This window comes from Doryrhamphus excisus, chromosome 12 (assembly GCF_030265055.1).
Source record: "Doryrhamphus excisus isolate RoL2022-K1 chromosome 12, RoL_Dexc_1.0, whole genome shotgun sequence".
Lineage (NCBI taxonomy): Eukaryota > Metazoa > Chordata > Actinopteri > Syngnathiformes > Syngnathidae > Doryrhamphus > Doryrhamphus excisus.
Window position 1 is genome coordinate 2,951,730 of NC_080477.1, and position 25,515 is coordinate 2,977,244.

The following is a 25,515-nucleotide window of genomic DNA, read 5'->3' on the forward strand; positions in this document are numbered from 1 at the left end:
TTGTCATAAAAAATAAATTTAATTTTAATTTAATTTAATTTAATTTAATTTAATTTAATTTAATTTAATTTAATTTAATTTAATTTAATTTAATTTAATTTAATTTAATTTTTATTTTTATTTTTATTTTTATTTTTATTTTTATTTTTATTTTTATTTTTATTTTTAATCAGTGCAATATTTTCTCATAAAATATATTGACTATTTCTTTGTTTACTGTATTTTTTTTGGTAACTTGTTTCCCAACATTGCTAGGTTTATACGACTTTGTCATCTCGGAAGACCTGCCCATTGGGAAGATGGGCGGCAAGGTGAAGGCCAACGACCGTGACATCGGCGAGAACGCGCGCTCCACGTACAACATCATCGAGGGCGACGAGCAGGGCGTGTTTGAGATCATCACCGACGCACAGTCTCAGGAGGGGATTTTGCGACTCAGAAAGGTCAGACGCTGACAAAATGTGGCATTACAAATTTGCACATTCTCGTGGTGACATTTTCAATCAAGGAGAAAAATCCTCGATGAAAGTTCCTCGATGAAATATACTCTACTTGACGCTGGGCAGGAGAGTGGTTTGTTGCCTAAAAATACTGCAGTACTGTAGACAGTATACAGTTGCACGTGTTTTCAGGCATCTAAAATTCATTCATGCATTCATTGAGGGGCTGCGATGACATCAGCCTCCCTCTGGGCTTTGTCTACGGGTCCTCTGGGTCCCTCTGGTGGACAGACGCAGCATTGTTTTCTCTGGTCCTCTAATGAAATGGCTTTCTCCAACTAAATGCATTGTGGGAAAATGTTTGGCTTTTTTCCCACTTTAAACCCGTATTGGTACATGTTTGTATATTTCAGATGTATAATGTTTGAGTTTCAAGTTACCGTGTGATGAGTTTAATGTGGTTTCTAAGACCTCATTGTGAGTCAGACATGAGTTTTTTTCATGTCAAAAAGAGCTTACTGGTCTTCAGACCACCACACTGGTCTCATGTGTGGTGTGGCTTTCAAGGTAATCATAATAAAACTACAGGACATGCATGAAAAGCAAAATATTTAGACATACCAACAAATAATGCAGTAATAATTACCTTATTACTGTTCGGGCTTTTTGGGGGTGCACCAGGGACTACCAGTGCTTGGCCAAAAAATTGATCCACTCGTACAAATGTCTCTTTTTCAACCAATGCTAGCTCCCCACTTGCTCAGCTGATCAAAAGTTTGAGTCCAAAACCCAAATCTTGACATAAATGTGGATTGATTGTGATTCAGTGTCAGGGATTCATGATCTCTTGATGGCAAAGGCAAGACATCTTTCTCTCTTTATTGAGCTGAGCAAAGCCTCTCAGTCGTTTCAAACTACTGAAAATCATCCCGAGTCAAGTGGTCGACCCAAAATAAATATCACAAGGAGCCGTAAAGAAGTGGCACCATCCCAGGCCCAGATGAAGGTTGTTAGATCTTGGAGAGAAGTCTTCAAAATGTCGTTCAACTCCGCAAAATAGGAATTAGCAGGAGAGCACCAAACATGGGACATTGAAAGGTGGAAGAAAGTTTTATTCTCCCTCGGTGGTCCTAGTGGCTTCCAGGAGATCCACCTGAGATGTTTTCCATACGGCACAGTGGAGGCGGTGCCATTGTGATCCTTCCATGGAACAATGGAGCTTCAGGTTACGCAGGGGCGTCAAACGGTAAGCGGCTATGTGGAGATGTTGTAGGGGTGGCATCCCCGTCTGTGTGCTAACGGCATCGCAACTGGCTTGTCAACATTTCACAAAGGACTTCTTCCAGAGGAATAAGCCCTCATCTAAGTCCAGAACATTTGGGGATGGATGGCAATGGACGTTTACCACCTGGTGCTAAATTCCCACTAGTTTCCTGGAAACACTGGCATCAAACATGCTCAAAGTGATGAACAAGAATGCCAGCCCATTTTGCTTTGACGCTTGTTTGCATTATATCGCTTATTCAAAATGTTTTCATCTCGCTCCCATTCCTCCTTTTTGCATCTACCTCGAGATCCGACAGTCCAAATCGTCCATTCTTGACATCTTATAACTGGTCTTAAAATTATAATCGGAAAGAAGACAACAACAAATGTTGAAAATCAACATAGAAGACAAATATGGCTGCTGATCCCAGCCTTGGATCGCCCACACCTCGCGCGCATTAGCGACCACACAAACAAGGAAGTGGTACCGTCAGCCTGGCATTCATTAAAAATGCTGCCTATTCATGAGATCATCTCTGCAGCGCGACACCGACTACATCTCGTACGCGGCGCAGACAGCGCTCTGATTATTTCCTGCCGCATAAAAAAGCTGCAACCATCCCGGCCCGGATATCATGGCGCGCCTTTAAATAATTAGAGCACCCAGTTCCATATCTTGTGCATACTGGAGTGTGCGGAATTTGCATTTGCAAGCCTCCACGTATTCCAATAACGCTGTGACCCGTAAGCAAGCTTAAAGCACATTCAAGGGCGTCACGACATCCTATCAGCGTGGAGGGACTATTTATAAATGTATGTATTCCATATTCTGTGTCTATAGGCGCCGGCTTTGTAGACGAGATTAAACGTATCGATTCATGGACGGGTGCTCCGAAATCTGGGCTCTGTCTGCAGGAAGTAAAATATTACAAAAGCGTCTCAAAGCATCAGAATGTTTTTATTGTTTGTTTTTTTGTTGTGTTGTGACGTAAATTGCCATTTTCCCAAGGACACGCGGTGTGACTTAGTTAAAGTGCCAACAATGAAGCAAGCGTGGGAGGCCCGCCACGCACAAGAACTCAGCCGATCCGCAAGGGATGACGGAAGAAGAAGAAAAAAAAAAAACCCATCAATGCAGGAACAAACCGGAGACGAAGTCATAAAAGCAGCAACTGTTGACAAAGCAAATGTCAGATGTGTTTAGCTTGTAGGCAACTTCCACGTCCCGGCTTCTTCTTGTCTGAGGGGGCGTTTCAGAGCTGCTGTTTTCTTTTTGGCATTCTTTCACAAAGCCACATAACTGCTAAGCTGCTTCTGACTTCACCTTGGATCCAAGTGAGGGTGGCAAGTAAACATGGAAGGTACACCGCTGGCACAAAGTTTGGGATATTTCAGCTTTCCGGCATGACGTTTCAGGATGAAGCTAAGTCGTCCCTCCTTTGTCCAGACATCGGGTCCTTATTTATAAATGGAATATTTTCATCGTCAACCTGATTACAACCTTCTGATACAGTTTTTAACATTATCACACCACTCTACACATTAAATTACCTTTCACCTTTACACTCGTAGTACTCATTATACTAGACATAATACAGGACACAAGATATTTAAGAATATAGACTCACACTCAGATTGCCATGTTAGCATGGTGAGTTTTGGGAGGGGGGAGGTCGGGAGGGGGGAGGTGCCATCCTTGTACAGTCCCTGACAAAAGTCTTGTCGCTTATCCAAGTTGTAGGAACAACAAATAATAACTTGACTTGTAGTTGCTCAATTGGAATCAGAAATGACTTATATGAAAGGCAAAGCCCTCTAGATTATGCTTTTTATATCAAAATAAAGTTTTATACCATTCATTGAGTTTTATCATTTAATTAGGACATAAAGTTCCTGAAAGCCAAGAAGTTCAAGGTGCTCCAGGATTGGCCAGCCCAGTCGCCAGACATGAACATTATTGAGCATGTCTGGGGTAAGATGAAGGAGGAGGCTTGGAAGATGAAGCCGAAAAATCCTGATAAACTCTGGGAGTCCTGCAAGACTGCTTTCTTGGCCATTCCAGATGAGTTATTTGAGTCATTGCCAAGACGTATGGATGCAGTCCTCCAAGCTCATGGAAGCCATACACAATATTAATTCTTTTTTCCAAGGTACAATGACTTTATGTTCTGATGTTATTGTAGCATATTTGTGTATTCAACATTAAGTATATGTATTATTTGTACATTTTTTTGTATGCGACAAGACTTTTGTCCAAGCAAAATCTGACCTTTATGTCCTAATTAAATGATAAAACTCAATGAATGGTACAAAACTTTATTTTGATATAAAAAGCATAATCTAGAGGGCTTTGCCTTTCATATAAGTCATTCCTGATTCCAATTGAGCAACTACAAGTCAAGTTATTATTTGTTGTTCCTACAACTTGGATAAGCGACAAGACTTTTGTCAGGGACTGTACTTTGCGATGAGTTCTTTCGTGAATGTAATATTTTTTGGCCCCATGGCGGGTTATTTAGCACCGATGGCACTGTTTGGCTACCAGAAGGACACAGTACAGGACTAAGTCTTCACGTGCAATACGCAACACTACGAAAGCAGTACAAAGCAGTACAAAAACCTCAAAATACAAAACCTGAAATACTTTTGATGAAAACCAGAGTCTGTGCTCGAAATCTCGAAAGTTTGACTGTACTTTTAAAACGTCTGGCTACACAATCTGGATAGTATCGTGTTTAGGTATTGTTAAGTGTAATTGTATTTTTTAGTACAATAAACAATAATTATGCTGTTTGAATTGCCAACTGATATTGGTAGCGCATGATTTATTTAGTATGATTTATGAGTATCGGTTTCTGTGTAATGCAAAATGGGGGGCATCGTGTGTCACTCATGCCGATGATGATGATGTTTTGTTCCATTTTACGAGCCATTCCTGTGTCATTATTCCGCCGATGTTAAAGTTTAGATGCTGCAGCCTCAGGTGTGCGAGTCCCGAATAGATAACGACATTAAAGAGCTTTTGTGGAAAACGTTTATTGATCAAACTCCTGGTCGGAGAGGGCCACGACCGGTGGGAGAGCGGAGGGGGTTGTGTATTTTTCAGCTTTTTGGGGGTTTTTAAGCTTTTTATCAGCGTGCCCTCAGGCCTGCAGAGGGATGTTATAGCGGGATGCTGAGCTTTCACCCCTGCAGGCCTCAACTCAACTTTGAAGTCTTTTAAACGCTCTGCCAGTCCATCTGGATTTGGTGCCGCCACTTGAGAGAGGATGGAGATGACACGTCAGGACTGCCTGGGGGGTAGGGGGGTCGCAGACCACCAAAATATCGAGTTGTCAGTGAGCTTTGATGTTGCGCTTCCGTTGTGAGCAAATGTTTACTCATTAGCTCAAAGCTGATCACCGTTACAAAGGAACACATGGAATATTAAAAATGCACATTTTCCAGGGTTAAATATCATAAAGCCTTTATTCTGTACATTATTCTAAATCAGGGGTGCTCACACTTTTTCAGCATGAGAGCTACTTTTAAAATGACCGAGTCAAAATGATCTACCCACTACAAAAATGCTAAACATCTATTTATTTTCAAATGTATTGAGGATTATTTGTACGTACAATGTATGTTGATGTACCTTACATAACCAAATGAGCCAATATTGCAAAACACACATAATTAACTATTAACATTTTTTGTAATTACCTGAGTTTACTTTGATGACTTGCACTGAATTGAACCAGCCAGGGATGCATAGTCCGGACAGTAGCTGCTGATAGCCAGCCTCAAGCACACTTCCAAATGTTTATCAGTCTTGGATAATATCCGTATCACAATATCCGTATAATATTCCATATCCGTATGGAAGTGATATGTTTTTTCCTTTTTACTTGGTCCAGTTTTTGCCTTTTTACTTGGTCCAGCTCCTTCACTCATTTTAGTGACCATAAACTTTAGCGAGGGCTTGAAATCTGACGCAATTCGCCGACTAGCTTAGCACTTTGCATCGCTGTTTACGCATGAGCGGTGACCTAAAGGTCAAAATTCAGTTGTCATCTGACTGGTTGTCCTGTATGTCAATCAAGTAAAGGGGATGGATGATAGGCTGACATCGTAAGTTCTGCTGCACTTAGAGACGTCGTTTGATTTGATTGGTCGCCCGAAGGGCAACATTCAGTTGTCATCTGAATGGCTGCCCTGTATGTCAATCAAGTGACGGCATTGATGCTGGGATGATATTCTTTTAATGTCACGCCGCGATCGACCAATACCACCTCCGCGATCGACCGGTAGATCGCGATCGACTTAATGAGCACCCCTGTTCTAAGGCAATGTTGGAGGTCGCATTTTAACATTCATACTGTGCATGTCACACACAACAAAAATTAAATTAAGCCAATTTGATTTCTGTTGAAAAACTTCAATGTTCCCTGTTTTGTTTCGTTCGGTGAAATGGACAACCGAGGCCTGTCACGATAATCCAAAATAATCATTCATTCATTCATTTTCTACCGCTTTTTCCTCACGAGGGTCGCGGGGGGTGCTGGAGCCTATCCCAGCTGTCTTCGGGCATAAGGCGGGGTACACCCTGGACTGGTCGCCAGCCAATCACAGGGCACATATAGACAAACAACCATTCACACTCACATTCATACCTATGGACAATTTGGAGTAGCCAATTAACCTAGCATGTTTTTGGAATGTGGGAGGAAACCGGAGTACCCGGAGAAAACCCACGCATGCACGGGGAGAACATGCAAACTCCACACAGAGATGCCCGAGGGTGGAATTGAACCCTGGTCTCCTAGCTGTGAGGTCTGTGCGCTAACCACTAGACCACCGTGCCGCCCCCAAAATAATCAATTAATCAATTAAGTTGATAATTATGCTGGCCTCAAAAAATGAACATGGCGTGCATGCGTGTATGTTTCTCTAGTTGTCTGTTTCACTGGCTAGATGGTTCACTCTGCATCTGTTTATGCACATTGGTTGTACAGTAAAATAAACGGAGAGAGTGAACCCTCCTCTCTTTGTGGAGGCGGGGCTACTAGTGAGTGGGTACAGACTACAAACAGCAAGTTAGTCTCGTGAGGCATCATACGTGAACGTGTATGAAGGTACAGAAGCGATGGGAGAATATTTCGGTTTTTAACAGAATGAGCAAGGTGAGCACCTGAAAACCCATGAACCCATATCTTGCTTTGTTATTTGTTTCAAAGTAGTAACAAGGAAGACGGGTAACATGACCGACTTGTAAACACAACCATCCTTTTCAGTTTTCCCAACTGTGAACAAAGTCGCACGCTCATAGACGGTGTCGCTTGCTCCATTGCAAAAAAAATGCAAGGATTGAAAAGACAACCGGAAAATGTTAGGAATTCTTGACATGAAGTTCGGATGGCCTGGATGTACATGTCACCCCCTCAACTGTATAAGAAGTGAAAGAAGATGTGCGGTCCAGCTCACGTATGACTCCCCACATTAGTTGAGAATATTAATGAAAACATTGGCTCAAAAAACAGTGTCAATAATATTGATTTATTATTTTTTTGTCCAGTGACATTTGTTATAATGACAGGCCTCGCAGTGCACAAACAAAACACCCAACGCGGACTCAGCATCCATGCAATGCAATTTTTATTGAGTGACCGCTAAACAACCCGCCATGGGGCCAAATATGTCCCAGCAATTTCATAAATAAATTATGAATCAGTTAGTCCCATCCTTCCCTGGTGTGTAATTTATATGAATTTAGATTATTTCCCAAATGTAAAACTGTCATTATTCTTCATAAAATGAATTTGTGCGTTTTTCTGAAGCAGATTCCTCAGTTTTCATCACACCACTGTAGTAATTTAAAAAAATATATATTTTCAAAAATAATTTTCATTCATAAATAATTTTCCCATAAGAAATTGTGTAAATAATCTGTTCCAGTGTCAAACTGAGGCCATCATATAACCTGTGTATGATGTCTTTGTAGTCACATTTGAACTAGTTATGTGTGATACTAATTTTTTTCTCCTGTGAATCCAAAAAGTGGCATTATGATTAAAAAAATCAATCGGGTTCTTGCTCTAACATTATAGTATGATCACTTGAATGGCTTAATTTTTTCTTATTCATGAATATACTTTATGTTTAGTTTATTCTATTCAGACAGAGGTTGTTAGGTCAACAAGACTTGTCAACTGCCGGGTCTGTGGGTCGAGGGTTGGTAGCTGAGGAGGCCTCCTACAGCCACGCAGGTGTAGTTGTGACCATTTCAATAAAAATGGTGCCATCATTGTCGCTTTCATGGTCGCACATAACTGGCCCAGTTAGATCTTCTCTCTTTTCTGCTCACAGCCTTTACGGCCTTTTGTGGGGAATGACTCACAACTACAAAGCAATTTGAAAGGTTTTAGAATTTTTGCAGACGACACCGCTCTCTAATGAAGGTCAAAACAGGCGGGAACGATGAAAACACCGACGATGAAAAGCGGCAACATCCTTGTCCACTTACTCACCTAATGAGATCCGATACAAGAGCTGTGCCTTTGCAGCGACAGTCGTGGTATTTATGGATTGATTGTGGTTGTGCTTTGCAGCATTCAGCTTCGGGAAGGTGGAAAGATGTAATAATAATAATCATAATCATGTATTGCTACACCAATGACTGCTATAATATTTACTGTGGATGACGTCCAGTAAAACCGAGAGGGTTTTTAAAGCTCCCATGTTCTGTCAATGTGACTTTTTAATGATGCTATATTATAAATAATTATGATTTCATGTTTTTTTCATATGCTATATAGTATATATATAATTAGTTATAAATATTATAATGAAATTATTTTTTTCAATAAATATTTATTTTAATATATATATATATATATATATATATATATATATATATATATATATATATATATATATATATATATTAAATATTAATATATATTAATATATAAATATTAATAAATATTATTAAATAAATATATTAATATATATATATATATATATATATATATATATATATATATATATATATATATATATATATATATATATATATATATATTAAAATATATATAATTATAATATATATTGTAATATATATATATGTGTGTGTGTGTGTATATATGCTATATTATAATTAATTAGGTTTTCATGTTTTTCATATGCTATATATATAATTATTTATAAATATTATAATAAAAACATGTATTTAAAAATATTATACTATTTATAACATTTATTATTTATTGTAAGATATATATATATATATATATATATATATATATATATATATATATATATATATATATATATATAATTATATAATTTATAAATATTATAATAAAATATGTATGTTGATACATATTATAACATTTATAATATTTATGATTTATATTTATTATAATACATATAATATACAATATTATACATATTTATACTTTCATGTTTTTTCATATGCTATATAAAAAAAAAAAAAATATATATATATATATATATATATATATATATATATATATATATATATATATACATTGTTATGCAGTATGTGATATGTCTCTGTTAAATATGTTATATGAGATATATCATCTATTGCAGTCTGCTGTCATTATTTGAGTGACAGAAGTGCTTTTGAAAAAATTCCAGCCGCAGATGTGCAAGGTTGAAGCAATATCAGGATATCGGGGCGGGTAGAAAAGGCTTCAAAGATGTCTTTAGTTCCGTGCACCTCTCCTCCAGTTCCACATCATCACTCCGACCATCCTCAGCCTCAAACAGCCTCCTTTTTTCCACCGCTAACCTTTGAATGGAAGTGTTATCCGTTGGATGGAGGTCTCGTCACGCTCCTCACTCCTTCCCGGCACAGATGGCGGGATCAGAGGGAGAGAAAGGAAAGGGAAGCGTCGGGCGGCCGGCGGCTTGATGATGAGGAGAAGGAGGATGCTGGGGGGAGGAAGGGATGATGAAAGTGTTCCAAATGGCTGTGCGGGACCGTGCAGGGGTGACGCTCATGGAGAAGCTTCAGGGGCTTCCACTGCACTTTTTGCTAAGGTAAAAAAAAAAAAAAAGTGTCTACCAGCTGGACCTGCGAGTCCTCATCTGACCCGAGGGACAGAAGCTCTCATCCTCTCACTGGCCCCCACCTCCGGCCCCCACAGCTCCAGAGTTTGGATTGGCCTATAAATCCCCGTTATGGAGCGTGGAAGTGACTTGATATCCTGATTCTACGAGAGGAACCACCATGAGTGAAACATGTATTGATTTTATTTTTCGAATAAAAAATTAATGATCAACAATCATGAAATAAAAGGAGATAAAAATAGCCGCACAACATATGGTAGGGGTGCATATTTAGGATTGGGTTGGACTATTCCTGTGTCGGTGTACTGAGTGAATGTCATTGGCAAGTACCGCTACATCTTACTAAACTAAAGTTTGGAGACACTTTTGCATTATATATCATGGAAAAGTGTCTCCAAACTTTTGTTTGATATGTTATGTACTACCGTCTCACTCACTTGTTTGCTTGACTATTGAGAGAATTTGGATGCTCACCTACTGGCCCTGTGGAAATACCCACCGCTGTGTAAAAAAAACAATGTAGGCTTTGCTACACGTCTTCATTTTTAAAAAGGCTTGGATGATTTTTGTATAAAATATGGCAAGAAACACTTTATGAACACCAAACATGAAAAATATATTACTTGTTTGCTTTGCTTTCGAGGGAAGAGAAGCTGAAGACTTCGTGTTGGTTAAACCCCCTTCCTCATAGACATGCTAACGCAGGGGTGGGCAAATATTTAAATATTTTGACTCATGAGCCGCATTGAGTTAAGAAAATTGTTTGGGGTGGGGGGGCTGACATATAGAACATATATTTAATATATTATATATTATATTTTATATAACACTTTTTTATGCTTATAATTTTCCTTCAGCTGTCCCTTTTTTTCAGCAGTACTTAAACATCAGACCACATCAAACTATGTAATTCTTTTTATTTAATTTTATTTTTTTTTACTAAATAAGACATGCGACTTGCAAGTCATGTTGCCAGATTGTATGTTCAAAGTTGAAATCCTTAGAAAGCAACTGGCAGGCCGGATTCAAACGCTTGGTGGGCCGCATGTGGCCCCCGGGGCGGTAGTTTGCCCACCCTTGTGCTAACGCCTCCGACCCGCTCCTAGCTAGATGATCGCAACACACGCGCTGCTTTGTCAAGATACCGGGCTTCACTACACATCTTGTTTTTTTCTAAATGCTTGTATTGAAGCGTTTGAAAACGATATTCAGTAATATGTGTATCATGTGTTTCTAAGCTTTTTATTATGCAAAAAAATTATGAAAAAAAAAAACGCTGTCACCTCGCTCACTTGTTTACTTTGCTTTTGAGAGAAGAGACCCTCCAATGCTGACTTTTCAAGTTGTGCCTTTGCATGACATCATGGGGGCTGTAGGTTTGATCATTTTGTTTTTGCATCATCTGAGACTGCCCCCCCCACACACACACATCCCCCTCGCTCCATACTTTTGATTTCCCTATCAATCCCAGTTATGAAGCGTCGAAGTAACGCGATACCTTTATTCTCGGCGAGCGAGAGCGACATGGTCACGGCAGGTGTCCTCTGAGATGCGGGGGGAGTAAACTGGGACTGTTTTGGTTTTAAATATTAATGACCTGCCATCTGTAACCAAAACAAAAATAGCAGTCACATGCTGACACGGCCCGGACAAAATGTTTTGACTTCCCTTTGGAAGGGTTGTACATTTCTTGTCAGCCTCCACAGAGCGCCTGCTTCTATTGATTTTATGTTAGCTGGCCGGGAAGGCGGAATACCGACACTAATAATCTGCTGTCAGTGAGGGCGTAAATAAAAAGATGTGCAGAATAAATTGTTCGGGCCCAAAATGAGTGATTTGCTTAAAAGTGAGACTCCAAAGTCTGACAAATGCAGATGTGTCGAACTGTCAAATAAATAATGTCCGTCTTCTCCCAGTTTGAAGCTTGCAATGACAATATGAACACCAGAGTCCGGATCCCACTTTTCAGTAATCGTACCACATTAAGAGTTTTTGCTTGAGCTTCTTACTGCTTGTTAAATATTTAGACCAGGGGTGCTCATTAAGTCGATCGCGATCTACCGGTCGATCGCGGAGGTGGTACTGGTCGATCGCTGGTCGATCGCGGCGTGACATTAAAAAAATATCATCCTAGCATCAATGCCGTCACTTGATTGATATACAGGGCAGCCATTCAGATGACAACAGAATGTTGCCGTTCGGGCGACCAATCAAATCAAACAACGTCTCTAAGTGCAGCAGAACTTACGATGTCAGCCTATCATCCATCCCCGTTACTTGATTGACATACAGGACAACCAGTCAGATGACAACTGAATTTTGACCTTTAGGTCACCGCTCATGTGTAAACAACGATGCAAAGTGCTAAGCTAGTCGGCGAATTGCGAGATTTTAAGCCCTCGCTAAAGTTTATGGTCACTAAAATGAGTGAAGGAGCTGGACCAAGTAAAAAGGCAAAAACTGGACCAAGTAAAAAGGCAAAAAACATATCACTTCCATACGGATATGGAATATTATACGGATATTATGATACGGATATTATCCATGACTGATAAACATTTGGAAGTGTGCTTGAGGCTGGCTATCAGCAGCTACTGTCCGGACTATGCATCCCTGGCTGGTTCAATTCAGTGCAAGTCATCAAAGTAAACTCAGGTAATTACAAAAAATGTTAATAGTTAATTATGTGTGTTTTGCAATATTGGCTCATTTGGTTATGTAAGGTACATCAACATACATTGTACGTACAAATAATCCTCAATACATTTGAAAATAAATAGATGTTTTGCATTTTTGTAGTGGGTAGATCATTTTGACTCGGTCATTTTAAAAGTAGCTCGCATGCTGAAAAAGTGTGAGCACCCCTGATTTAGACCAAATTTCTACTTAACTCTTGTTTTGTGTCCTCGTGCCCCACTTGCAGGCGTTAGACTTCGAAAGCAGGAGGACCTACACGCTGAAGGTGGAGGCCACCAACGTGCACTCGGAGCCCGGCGGCGGACCCTTCAAGGACACGGCCACCGTCAAGATCACCGTGGAGGACGCAGACGAGCCGCCGGTCTTCACCAAACCCGTTTACATGCTGGAGGTCAACGAGAACGCGCCCATCAACACCGCCATCGGTACGGTCAGCGCCAGGGACCCGGACGCCAGCGGCAGCCAAGTCAGGTGAGGTCGACGGTTCTGTTTTTGAGCGTCAGAAAAATCTACCGTCTCTCTCCTTTGTTTGCTTTGCTTTTGAGAGAAGAGGCATTCAAACGCCCGTTTTTCAAGTTGACTTTTCACGATGTTATGATGAAAAAACTTTGTCCCACCCCAGACAGGTGAGCCCACCTTGTGTATCGGACCAGCAGTTTGTTAAAAGAGGCTTCGCTACACATCCTTTATGGCTAATTGTTGAGGGTGGTTGGATATGGAGTTTTTTTCTGTGTGGACAAGGAATATTATTTTGTTGGGATGAGGTTGGAATCTGGGTGGTTAGGGGGGTGGGACTGGTTTTGACTTCTTCCCACTCCCTTTTGAACACGTTTATACGTATATACGTACATATGTATTTTTATTTGTATTGATTTTGGTTAGTTTGTTGTGTTATGTTCAAAATAAACTAAACTAATTCTAAATGTTGGCTAATTTCATGAAACTTGGCCAAGATGTTTTTGTTTCAGTCCGATTTTTTTAATTCAATGATCCCAATGAGCTTCAGGTTGTGCAGGGGTGTCAAACGGCAGCCGGCTATGTGGAGATATTGCAGGGATATCACCCTCATGATATATAGCATCTTTAACGTTGGACAAGCGCAAGGTTAAAATGAACGTGGCGTTCGTGGCAAAAGCAGATAACGCCATCCGAGACTGGTGTCGATAAACACAGCGAAAAGTACACTACCAGTTTTCGGGGCATTTTGACATTGCGGTGACATCAGAGTCAAGGCTGCACCTTCCTTGCGTCCCAAAAAGTAAAACAGTGCAGAGTAAATATTGTCAGACGTCATGTTTCATCTCAATCCCAAATTATGATGCTATTATTATTTTTATTATGTGTGCACTGCACCTACTTTCCGTCGGCCAGACAAATTACAGTCCAGAGTCTCTGCTGCGTCTCCTCGCCTGAAGTTCAGGAAGAGGAGGACAAATCTTTTCATTCTCTGTAATGACTTGTTTAAGTCAAAGAAAAAAAAATGACACTGAAGCAATTAAATGCCTTGAAGCGCGTGACCTTTAGCGACAGCGTCCAGGTACCTTTTGGAGGCGGGCGACCACTTAAGCACCGTTCTCATTTCCACAAATGCAGAAGAAGAAAAAGAAAAGTAGATTATGAGTTGAAGGCGCAGCAACTTCCTCGTCGTCTGCGTCGACAAGGGCACCTTGGCGACAGGTTACGCAGGCAATTTCTCTCCCTACTCCGTCTCGGCATTTCATTAATTCCCTCGCCGCTTGCTGACCGCGTTCAACGAGACAACACGCAACAGGTCGTGCGTAATTGCGTGGCGGGCAGAGAGCAGGCTGCCTTTCATAGTAGATTGCTGTTGGACGTTCGATGTCCCTCCCTGGTAGCATCCTCATGTTTAGTGATGAGATTGCTGGGAATGGAGACCCCCGCCCCATCCCCCCGCCCCCTTGAGGTTGCAGGATGTCCCGCCCAGGGAATTATATTTCACATATGAGAACATCCTTTGCTTCTGCTCGGTCTTTCTTGTATGCTAACTTAGCTAAATGTTTATTCGAGTCTCGTTTAGTGCCTTGCATTAACTAGCTTTGGGAAACGGAGGATCGAACCAGCAACCTCCAGATTGGGAGATGACCACTCTGCCCCCCCGCTGTTAGCTATTTGACAACGCTCATTTGTAACTTTTCAGAGCACCCGACCAAAAGCGACCCCAAAATAGAAGTTGACAATCAACAGTCTTCGCTTTCCGGCAGCACGGCGTTTTCCTCTTGGAGGAAATTTGTCTCCGACAAATTTGGACTTTTACTGTCCCGTTCCCCCGGTGGCGTCCTCATGTTCAGTGACAACATCGCTGGGAATGAAGGTAGCGGGACGTCCCTCGTTTATCGTGTTCCCTTGGTTCCAGACAAGGCCGTGATAAGGGACTTTCAGCAAAGTAGGATTTCTTATTTATAAACGTCATTATTATTTTATGTAGCATAGAAAAGCTGCTTATGACTTTCTAAATACAAATAACTGGCAATAACAGCATAGAAAAGCTGTTTATGACTTTTTAAATACGGGTTTTAACTTTACTAGCGCCCTGGAGACATGAAATAACCCCCATAGTCACTTTTACTATTATTGTTTGTTTACAACACATCACTCCAGGGACTAAAGGCGGCCGCCGCTAGCATAGCGAGCTACTGAGCTGACTCGGTAGCCTCTCCGATTTACTTCCTCTGAATTTAAGAAAGTGTCTCAAAGGGCAAAGAAGCCAAAAACCCACTTCCACACACAATGGGAGGAGAAGCTTTTCCCACTCAATCTTAACAATGGCATGTCGGTCTTGGCCATGGCATGCGCGTCTCGGCCTTGGCATGTCAGTCTCAGAGATAGGAGGATCGACCCAGCAACCTTCGGGTTTAGGGGACGACCGCTCGAGTTGTCAAAACTGTGAAAAGATGAAGGCCTGGAGTCCAAACCCTGCCTGATGAATTCACCGTACGTGAAACACAGGAAGTGACGCAACAATCAGTACTTGTGTGCGTATTCGTATTTGTGTAGTACTTCCCTCCGTGCTAGCGTGTATAAATGTGGTGTTGGGTAAAACTAAAACCTAGACCATGACATACATTCCGGCTCTGCTGGAAAATCTGATTTTCATCCGGTAGCGCCGATGGTGATGATGATGATGATGTACGGCAGGTGTCAGGTGGTCTCTTTGTGAAGCTGCAGATGAAACCCACCATTGTCTCGGCGGGCTCATTGTGATGCACGGCCCTCACTAAACACGATAAAAATCCCTGACAATGCGGATGACATTTAAGCTGACTGTACATACCGTGCATCCTGGGGGGTGCGGGGGGGTGGGGGCGCACGATTGCATGTTTGACTCCCGCTAAGTCTTATTGAATCCCAATAGCTGCTGATGCTTTGTGAATGTCCCCATTGTGCAACCTGAAGAGGGATCCTCTTTCTTTCTTCCTTTCTTCCACAAAAGCCTGCTGCCTCTTTAACGTCTAAGACGACCACGAGCACTCGGTGTTCCAGTTAATGTGGAGAGGAGCCGCAAAGATGTGTTATTATGTTATAGCTCGTTATCGGTGCTGACAGTGGAGGGAAGCAGTTGCCAAAGCGACTGCCGCAGGAAAAAATAAAACGTTACATTGTCGCCTTGAGGCGCCACAATTTCCTCAACATGTTTTTTTTTTCTGTGTTGTTATGGTCATGCTTTATTTGTTTCGGACTTGCTTAACAAAGTTATTTGAAGGACCATCACATGATGGAGCTCACACAAGCCAGCATAACCGTAGAAATGATTACTTCTCTCCATCTCTCCTCCGTCCGACATGTTTACATTTTATCTTTCATTTCCTGCATTGACTCGCCCTTCGAAAAGGAAACGTTGATGGAAAGGAATGAAGGGAAAGAAAAAAATAATAATACGGAAGAAAAATAAATACAATTTAATTGACAATTTATTGTTTAATTAATAAATGGTAATGGTTTTTATTTCATTTGAACATGCATCAGATTCCAATTTAGTGCATCCCATAATCAGTTCCCAGTTCCACATGTCCAAAAGGAGTAGGAAGAAGCAAAGCTTATTAAATCCTACCCCTCCATCTGGTATTACAATCAGTAACTGTTACATTTGTTCACTTCCTGCTTTCCATAACAGTTTTTTTTTTATTTTATTTTGTTTTATTTTTTTTTTAAATACCTTGTATCTCGTACTGAAGTACGAGTAAATAGTTGTACTCGCTAAAGAAGTGGTATCCAAATTATGACCCTTTCTAAAAAAAAATCAAAAAAATCTAAAAAAGTAAAAAAAAATAAAAATAAAAATAAAAATAAATAAATAAAGAGAAATAATTGACTCTCTATAACTTAATTAATAAAAAAGTCCCATTAAAATAAATATGATATAACTGGATAATAAACATAATACCAATAAATGAATAATAACTATATATTATGTAATTGACATTGTATTTTTTTCATTCACAAATACGTAACATACATTTTTATGTATTTCTTTATGGATTATTATATGTTAAATGTGGCCTTGGGGTCCATTTGGGGCCCATTCAAAACAACAACAGCACGTATTTAAAAAAAAACAGCTAAAATGGGAAAAAAAAGTGTCAGAAAGTAATGAGAAAAGGTGAAATGTTGATGTATTTATACATATCTTTTATAAAATAAATAATAACTGCACTCAAAGATGTAATACTGCATCTGTATGAACAATTCCAGCTTCGGAAAGAAGCGGCTTCCAACTGTTAGAAGTCGAAGATTAGCACGTCTGCAAGCTGGAGTTGTTCACGCTAACATGTTAGCGTTGATTTGTGTTCGATTGTGTTGTTTATTTGTGCTGACGACAGCAGTGTGACATATTTGCTTTGCGTTATGAAGTCCTGCCGGGAGGCCGGACGCTGTTGAGCAGATTTTCATGTTGCAGGGATCACATTTTAAATATCAGCATCTTGCAAAAACAAAGATATTGCCATGTAATTACTTTTCATTTCAAACACCATCTCAGCGGGGGGTCCCACAGGCAGCATGTCAGATTTATACTAGGAAATAAATATCGCACCTTTCAAAACCCACTCCCAAAAAAAAAAAAAAAAAAAAAAAAAACGAAACAAAACAGGAGAGGTGGGGAAAAAAAAGAGGATAAAGTCAAACAAAAATATTTTCAAAGCTTGTCACAGCCTGGGTATTTGTGAATCAAGCGCAGTCACAGCTCTTCTCTTGAAATCAAGTCAGGCAGCCGGCGAGATGTCACATTGCGTCTTATTTGTGATCAGTCAGGTAGAAACCACGGAGCCTCTCGGCGCCGCACCAGCGTTTCATGGAGTGCACCTGAAAACCTTGTTTGGATGCATTAAGCCGAGCTGAGGGCGTGCGTGTCCCCTGAGTGGCTTTCTCGCTCTGGTTGCGGCAAGACTGAAAGCCTCTTTGGGTTCTGGCCCAGTCTGGTGCCAGATAGAAACTGCTTGATCCAAATGTGTCACTTTGTGTGAAAACCAACATGATGGGAGGTCTCCAATGGCTGGGAAATGTCATTGTTTAGATCACGGGTGTCCAAAGTGCAGCCCGGGGGCCATTTATGGCCTACCACTGTTTGTTTTTTCAGCAGTCATTTGTGAAATTAGTAAAAAATTGTGTGTAAAAATCTAAATGCAGGTACATTTACACTACGTACAAGGGACCGTGTGGAATGACGGAAGTCCTGTCGTGTTTACTGTGGGAACGGAACTGGGGGAGTCTGCCCCTCTGTTTTACTCTATTGTGGGTGGGTGGGGTTGTCCATGATGGAAAACGGATATTATGGGAATAAAGTTATCATTATGAAAAGAATATTTACAAGAAAGTTGAAATATATGCTACTCCTATGCTATGCTATGCTCCTATGCTAACCTATGCTAGGTTAATTGGCGACTCCAAATTGTCCATAGGTATGAATGTGAGTGTGAATGGTTGTTTGTCTATATGTGCCCTGTGATTGGCTGGCCACCAGTCCAGGGTGTACCCCGCCTCTCGCCCAAAGACAGCTGGGATAGGCTCCAGCACCCTCGTGAGGAAAAGCGGTAGAAAATGAATGAATGAATGAAATATTTGCTGAATCAAAAAACAACACACAACAGCAGAATTGTAATTTTATGAGAAATATAAACATTATAACAAAATGTTCATATTCTAAAAATATTATTTCAACTAGTAGCAAAAATCTGTAACCTGTTTAAGTCTGTCATGTTTACAAGTTCTGGTCCACAGAGTTCTTCTTGTTACTTAAAAAAAACCCACTAAGTTTGACGTCAACATTCATGGCTACTACTTTTGTCCACAAGGTTAAAATGTAGAACTGTTCAAGCACACACATACTGACTGTTCAGTGCAAAGTAAGCTTTGCACTGAATCATTTCATCCGGGGTACACCCTGGACTGGTTGCCAGCCAATGGCAGATGTTTATGACCCATTCTATTCATGTATTTGGACAAAGTTCTAAATAAAAATGCAAGTTTCCATTTTGGTTATGTTGACAACCGCTTAAGTTGACGTGTGTCAGCCAGTCTAATGGGAGGGGATCATTTTCAATTTAAGAAATCCCCCAAACCGTCTCATTGACATTAGAAACACGTTTACCCTGCAAACACCATTTGTTCTTAAACCAGCTCATCGACCAATGATTGGCTTCTTTGCTCAAGTTGTTCCTTCATTTTATTCAGCATATTGATTCTTGAGTTTTTCAGATGTGATGTTGGAAATTACATTTTTTTTCTCCAGCAAAGTTCTTTGGGAAAAAGGAGTACAAAGCTGGGTCTGATTTTTTTTAAAGACAATTTTTATATTTGCTTTTAATTCTTTCTCACAGCCGTCCGTCAGTTTGAGTGACAGCTGGCAGAAGATTTCTGGCTGCGTCTCATCGCTCGGGCGTGAGGCTGTCAGCAGCCTGACTGCCATCCACTCAGGCTGCAGGAGAGATGCCGCTCCCAGGTGGTTTGCTGCTGTCGGCCTTGTCTTGGAAGTGCTCTCGCACCGGGGAGGAGTGTGGTTTCGGGTGGGGGAGTGGAGGGTGTTGGGAGGGGAGCGGGGTCCTGGTGGACCTCTTTCTTAGGATTGCATCTCAAAAAACCAAAACGTCATGACGGTGTGTGTCTCTCCAGCAACTAGTATGAGCTTCTCAACAAACACTGACTGGACTTTGGAGTTGGGGGGCTCTTGGCCCCTGCTGGCCTTCGCTCACACTGAGCTCGACTCCATTTCCATGACTTTGTGGATTATTTGGAGTCATTCTGACGTAGAAAGTGGTGGTTGGATTGACTTTTATTGTATGATGATGTGAGTCAGTTTTTAATGACAACTTATGAGGAGCGATCATAAGTCGTGTTATGATTTGGCAACGTTGCGTGGAATCGGGCAGTGCCCCGGTGAGATCAGATTGTCTGACTTAAGGTGTGAAGTGGACCCAAGCACAGTAGGATTGAGCTATTGTGACTACACCCTGAGAAGATAAAGGGGTGGCATGGCCGTCTCCCAACCTGGGGGTTACTGGTTCGAGTGAACGTCCTCCCATGACCATGTTGAAGTATCTTTGGCAAGATACTGAAGCCCCAGTTGCTCCTGATGCTGCATCCCTCAGTAGGAAAATGATGACCTTGAAGGTAGAAAAGCATTGCATAAGGTTCTTTGTTCTGACCTTTACTTATGGTCACCAGCTTTTGCTCGTGACTGGTGGCTGGGTAAGGAGCTTCGTCATTCGGTAACATCCAACCAAAAGGTAGCCCTCTGGGATGGCCTTGGACAAGCTCTAGTGTTCTCTGGAGATTAGCTGGAGACAAGGATGTTTGGGTGTCCATACGGAGATTCTTGACCCGGACCATCCGTCCATTGTCTACCTCTTATCCGAGGTCGGGCATCAGCTTTAGCAGAAAAGCCCAGACTTTCCTCTGTCCAGCTCCCGCCCAGCCAATCCGGAGGTGCTCCCATGCCAGTTGAGCGACATAGTCCTGGGTGTTCCCAAGGGGCCTTGAACACCTCCCCAGGGAGGCGTCCTGGAGGCATGCCACCTCAGGAACAGCCGTTCTTCTCGGAGTTTCTCCTAGATTTCAGATGCAACGGTAAGCTAACGTGTGCCAAGAAAGGCCTACCTGAAACTACGGGTAGAACCGGAGTGTTCAGAAGTACAAGGTGTCCAGTGCCTGGAGAAATAGCCAAGTTAAGAAGGAAGGAGTACAGATGAATGGAAAGTGAGGGGAAAGAATTCGAGAGGAAATGTTCGAGACCGGGGACAGTTTGTCCTGCAGCTATGGAGAAACACAACGGTGTCGATTACTGTTTAAGCTGAGTGTGATGTTTGCGGCGGCCACACGGAACATATCGGTGAGCGAAATGTGCGAAAACCACGATGACTGGTCGTCTTTTTTAAGGCGACGCTGTGTGGGCTCGTCCCTGAGAATTGGCGGTGAGCTCTTTTTCTCGGTATTCAACGTGACAATTTCACAACGAGTGAGAAAAATGTATTTTATGCATCGGGTCCTCCGTCGGACTGAGCGGACTCCTGGACTTTTCCAGGCTTTGATGTCTTGCTGCTGTTTTTAACACTTTATAAGAGTGTTGCTCTGTTTATTCTATACTTTGACTGAATCCTGAATATAATCCCTGTAAGGGATGGATGATCGAAAATATATATGAATGTCATACTGATGTATATATACAGGATATTATAATATATAAATAAAATATACATATACAAAAATATACATAAAATATACATAAAAATAATACAATATAATGATATACGTATATACTGATGTATATATACAGGATATAATATATACATAAAAATATAAATAAAATATACATATACAAAAAATAAAATATACATATACAAAAAATATACATTAAATATACATAATATATATAATAATATAATGATATATATACTGATGTATATATACAGGATATTATAATATATACATAAAAATAATACAATATAATGATATATTGAAAATCAAAAATCAATATGAATATTTTTAAATATTAATATAATAAATATAGTTTATTTTACTGATACTTTATAAATTAAAATAACACCAGTATCATGTATGGTAAACATTTCCAGGTTGAAATGAAATATTTTCTAATTATCCAAAATACAAAAAAAATCATACAATGTTTAGGAATATTTGAACATTAAGAAATAAAACCTTTGCAATCCATACTTCAATAATAAATAAACGCATCAAAAACAGCAGTCATGAAGAAGTTTGTGGTAGTACTTTTGTACTTCAGTGACGCCTCGTTAGGAGTTAAGGAGGTTAGGAGGTTAACTGCTGTACGAAAACCAATTCAGTGTCATTCCATCGCCTCCTTTTGCCCCGCCCACCACTGTGTGTGTGTGTGTGTGTGTGTGTGTGTGCATGTGTGTGTGTGTCATAAAGCTGTCCTCACTTGTTAAACAAGTCCTTTGGGGGCCATTGAGTGTTGACAGATCCCAAACGGGGTTAACAACAGCACATCTCTTTTCCTGACACAACATGCGCTAATGGTCTTTTAAACAGGGCAGAGGCGTTGCCGGCGTGGGTGGGTGTTTGGGAGGGGGCAGGGGGGGGTCTCTGTTAGACCTTATTAATCCTTAATGCCCCCTGCTGCTCATGAGAAGTCTGTAATTATTCCTCAGGCGATAATTATTGATTTTCACCCACCTAAATGCGCCTTCATTTGAAGATCCTTTTTCTCTCCGAGGATGAGAATTTCACACTGCCCCCCCCCCCAAAAAAAAAAAAATTCCACCACCCCCATTACCTCAAATTCCACCGTTTCTCAACCTTGTGTTGTCACGGCAGGTACTTCATCGACCGGCACACGGACCTGGAGAGGCAGTTCAACATCAACGTGGACGACGGGAAGATCACGCTGGCCAAGCCGCTGGACCGGGAAACGGACATGTGGCACAACATCACCGTCACCGCCACAGAAGTCCGTAAGTGCGACTACACCGAATCACAGGCTTAACGACCAATAGAAAAGGTGAAGGCGCTAAGAAGAGGAGAAATTGACAGTGGGACATTGATGGATGGCGTGCGGCGCGAAGGAACACCCCCCTCTTCCCACACACGCTTGGGACCCCCCCTTACAGTAGCACTCGGGAACTAGACTATGATTAGCCAGATGTCAGCCATTGCACTTTGGGTGGCGTCTGGATAGAGGTGGGAGGAAATGCCTCTGTTGCTCCTCACCCAAGACCAGACGCCCACATCCAGGGGTATGGGGTCCAGTCAACATGAACACCCAGAGTCTGGCACCTTTGACTTGCTGATTCAAACCCGCAGAACTCGTGCCGTCCTTTGCATGACGAGGGGAGGAAGTCCTGATTCCATGCAGCGAGTCGTAGAGTGGCTCTAAAGCGATTGCTCCTCGCAGGTTATTAATAATAACAGACACTTTTCATCATAGAAATAAAATACTCAAAATAATCCAAAAGTTGAGCACATAGTACTCTTGCTCACTCGCTACCACGTTCTTGTTTGTAATAAAAACATCAATTCATTCATGGAATCGCTCCTCTCGCAAGTAATTAAGCACTTTGCCAGACTCTAAATAGGATTAGAAATAATCCACACAGTTCGGGAAATCAAATAAATCAATGAATTATTATTATTATGTCATTAATAAATCATTAAAACAACTCCATATGAGACTGGAAATAATCCAATCAGACGGGGAAATAAAAATGTAAATAAATAAATAAATAAAATATGCATATATACATATATATATATATAATGGCTTAGATTTGAAATAATCCACATGGTCAGGAAAATAAAGAAAAAGTAAAGTGATGGAAATTCAATAAATAATAATAGTTATCATCGTCAACAGAACAACCTGAAATATGATTGGAAATAATCCACATAGTCAGGAAAATAAAATGTAAAAAAATGTTTTTATGAAAAAGTAAAGTGATGGAAATTCAATAAATAATAATAGTTATCATCATCAGAACAAACTGAAATATGATTGGAAATAATCCACATAGTCAGGAAAATAAAATGTAAAAAAAATGTTTTTATGAAAAAGTAAAGTGATGGAAATTCAATAAATAATAATAGTTATCATCATCAGAACAACCTGAAATATGATTGGAAATAATCCACATAGTCAGGAACATAAAATGTAAAAAAAAATGTTTTTATGAAAAAATAAAGTCATGGAAATTCAAGAAATAATAATAGTTATCATCATCAGAACAACCTGAAATATGATTGGAAATATTCCACATAGTCAGGAAAATAAAATGTAAAAAAAATGATTTATGAAAAAATAAAGTCATGGAGGGCGGCACGGTGGTCTAGGGGTTAGCGTGCAGACCTCACAGCTAGGAGACCAGGGTTCAATTCCACCCTCGGGAGTTTGCATGTTCTCCCCGTGCATGCGTGGGTTTTCTCCGGGTACTCCGGTTTCCTCCCACATTCCAAAAAACATGCTAGGTTAATTGACCACTCCAAATTGTCCATAGGTATGAATGTGAGTGTGAATGGTTGTTTGTCTATATGTGCCCTGTGATTGGCTGGCGACCAGTCCAGGGTGTACCCCGCCTTATGCCCGAGGACAGCTGGGATAGGCTCCAGCACCCCCCGCGACCCTCGTGAGGAAAAGCGGTAGAAAATGAATGAATGAATGAATAAAGTTGTCACGATCGCGCTTGGCGGTGTTGCGTTGCGACCCCAGGATGCAGAGAGCAGGACCAAAAGTGCAAATAAAAGGTTATTTAATGCAAAATGGCAGCAGCAGGAAAACACAACAGCCACTACAACGCAAAGACAATTCACAATGAAGCCACAAGCGAAAGAGCACGCACCTGAACTAAATAGGGATAATGAAATTAGAAGCAGGTGTGTGAAACGAGCAGGGGTAAGGAAAACGGAAGAGAACAACAAAGGAAGTGGATACCAAAATAAGGGCATGGAAACTGGAACAGAAGGAAAGAAGGAAACTAAGAGAGCTGTCACGAGGGGGTGACGCCCACATCGTGACAAAAGTCATGGAAATTCAAGAAATAATAATAGTTAGCATCATCAGAACAACCTGAAATATGATTGGAAATAATCCACATAATCAAAAAAAGGTAAAAAAAAATAATTATGAAACAGTCAAGTCATCGAAGTCCAATAAATAATAATAGTTATCATCATTATCAGAACAACCTGAAATATGATTGGAAATAATCCACATAATCAAAAAAAGGTAAAAAAACATAATTATGAAACAGTCAAGTCATCGAAGTCCAATAAATAATAATAGTTATCATCATTATCAGAACAACCTAAAGTACGATTAGAAATAATCCACAGTCACGCGATCAATTAAACAAGTAAATCCATACATCGTTTTTTAAAGGCCAAAAATGATCAGAATGATTGGAAATAATTCACACAAATAAGTAAATGATTCAATTATTTTGGAAAAGTATCATAATTTACACAGTCAGAGAACGTTTTAATGAATAAATCAAATAAATGATCAGAATGACTTGAAAGAAGATTGGAAATAATCCACGCAGACTAAAACAGAAGTGATGGGACAAAGAAAACGGCCAAAAGGCACGAATGCACGCATACGATAGCAGCACGGTACCAACAGCGGGGTGTGAGTACGCCCCAAAACCAACCCCCCCAAACTCCCGGCGATGCGTCACGTCGGTGCGGCGTCGCTATCTGCAGCCGCAGCCCCCCAGCCGGCGGGCGGGCCCGAGACTAACTCCCGCAAACCTCGGCCACGCCTTTCATTTAGCCTTACAATTAATGTGCGCTGCCTTTGATTAAGCACAGAGGGGTGGCGACAGACACGGCGGCGAGGGGGCGGGGGGGCGGGGGGACACGTTCCACGCGGTGTAAATTCCTCTTCCAGTAGCTTTAAGGGCTACATGAAGCTTTATCGTGACACACAGCCTCCCTGAAACAATCTCTATGCAAATAAAGTCTTACACGCCGGCTAAAGCTGTTTGTAGCTCTGCCGGCAAGATTTTCCACCTAGTCAGTGAGTTTTTTTTGGGGGGGGGGCTCCACAGATGTT

The 25,515-nt window shown here is 40.8% G+C and overlaps 1 protein-coding gene across 2 annotated transcripts in view; it reads left to right on the forward strand.

Annotated features, from left to right (window-relative positions):
- Positions 1–25,515, forward strand: part of cdh8 (cadherin 8) — a 141,171-nt gene that overhangs the window by 101,490 nt on the left and 14,166 nt on the right. For both annotated transcript variants that reach the window (XM_058089680.1, XM_058089681.1), the window contains exons 6-8: positions 256–443; positions 12,706–12,950; positions 22,287–22,423. In XM_058089680.1, the coding sequence (XP_057945663.1) occupies positions 256–443; positions 12,706–12,950; positions 22,287–22,423 (570 nt within the window). The remainder of the gene's footprint in view (positions 1–255; positions 444–12,705; positions 12,951–22,286; positions 22,424–25,515) is intronic.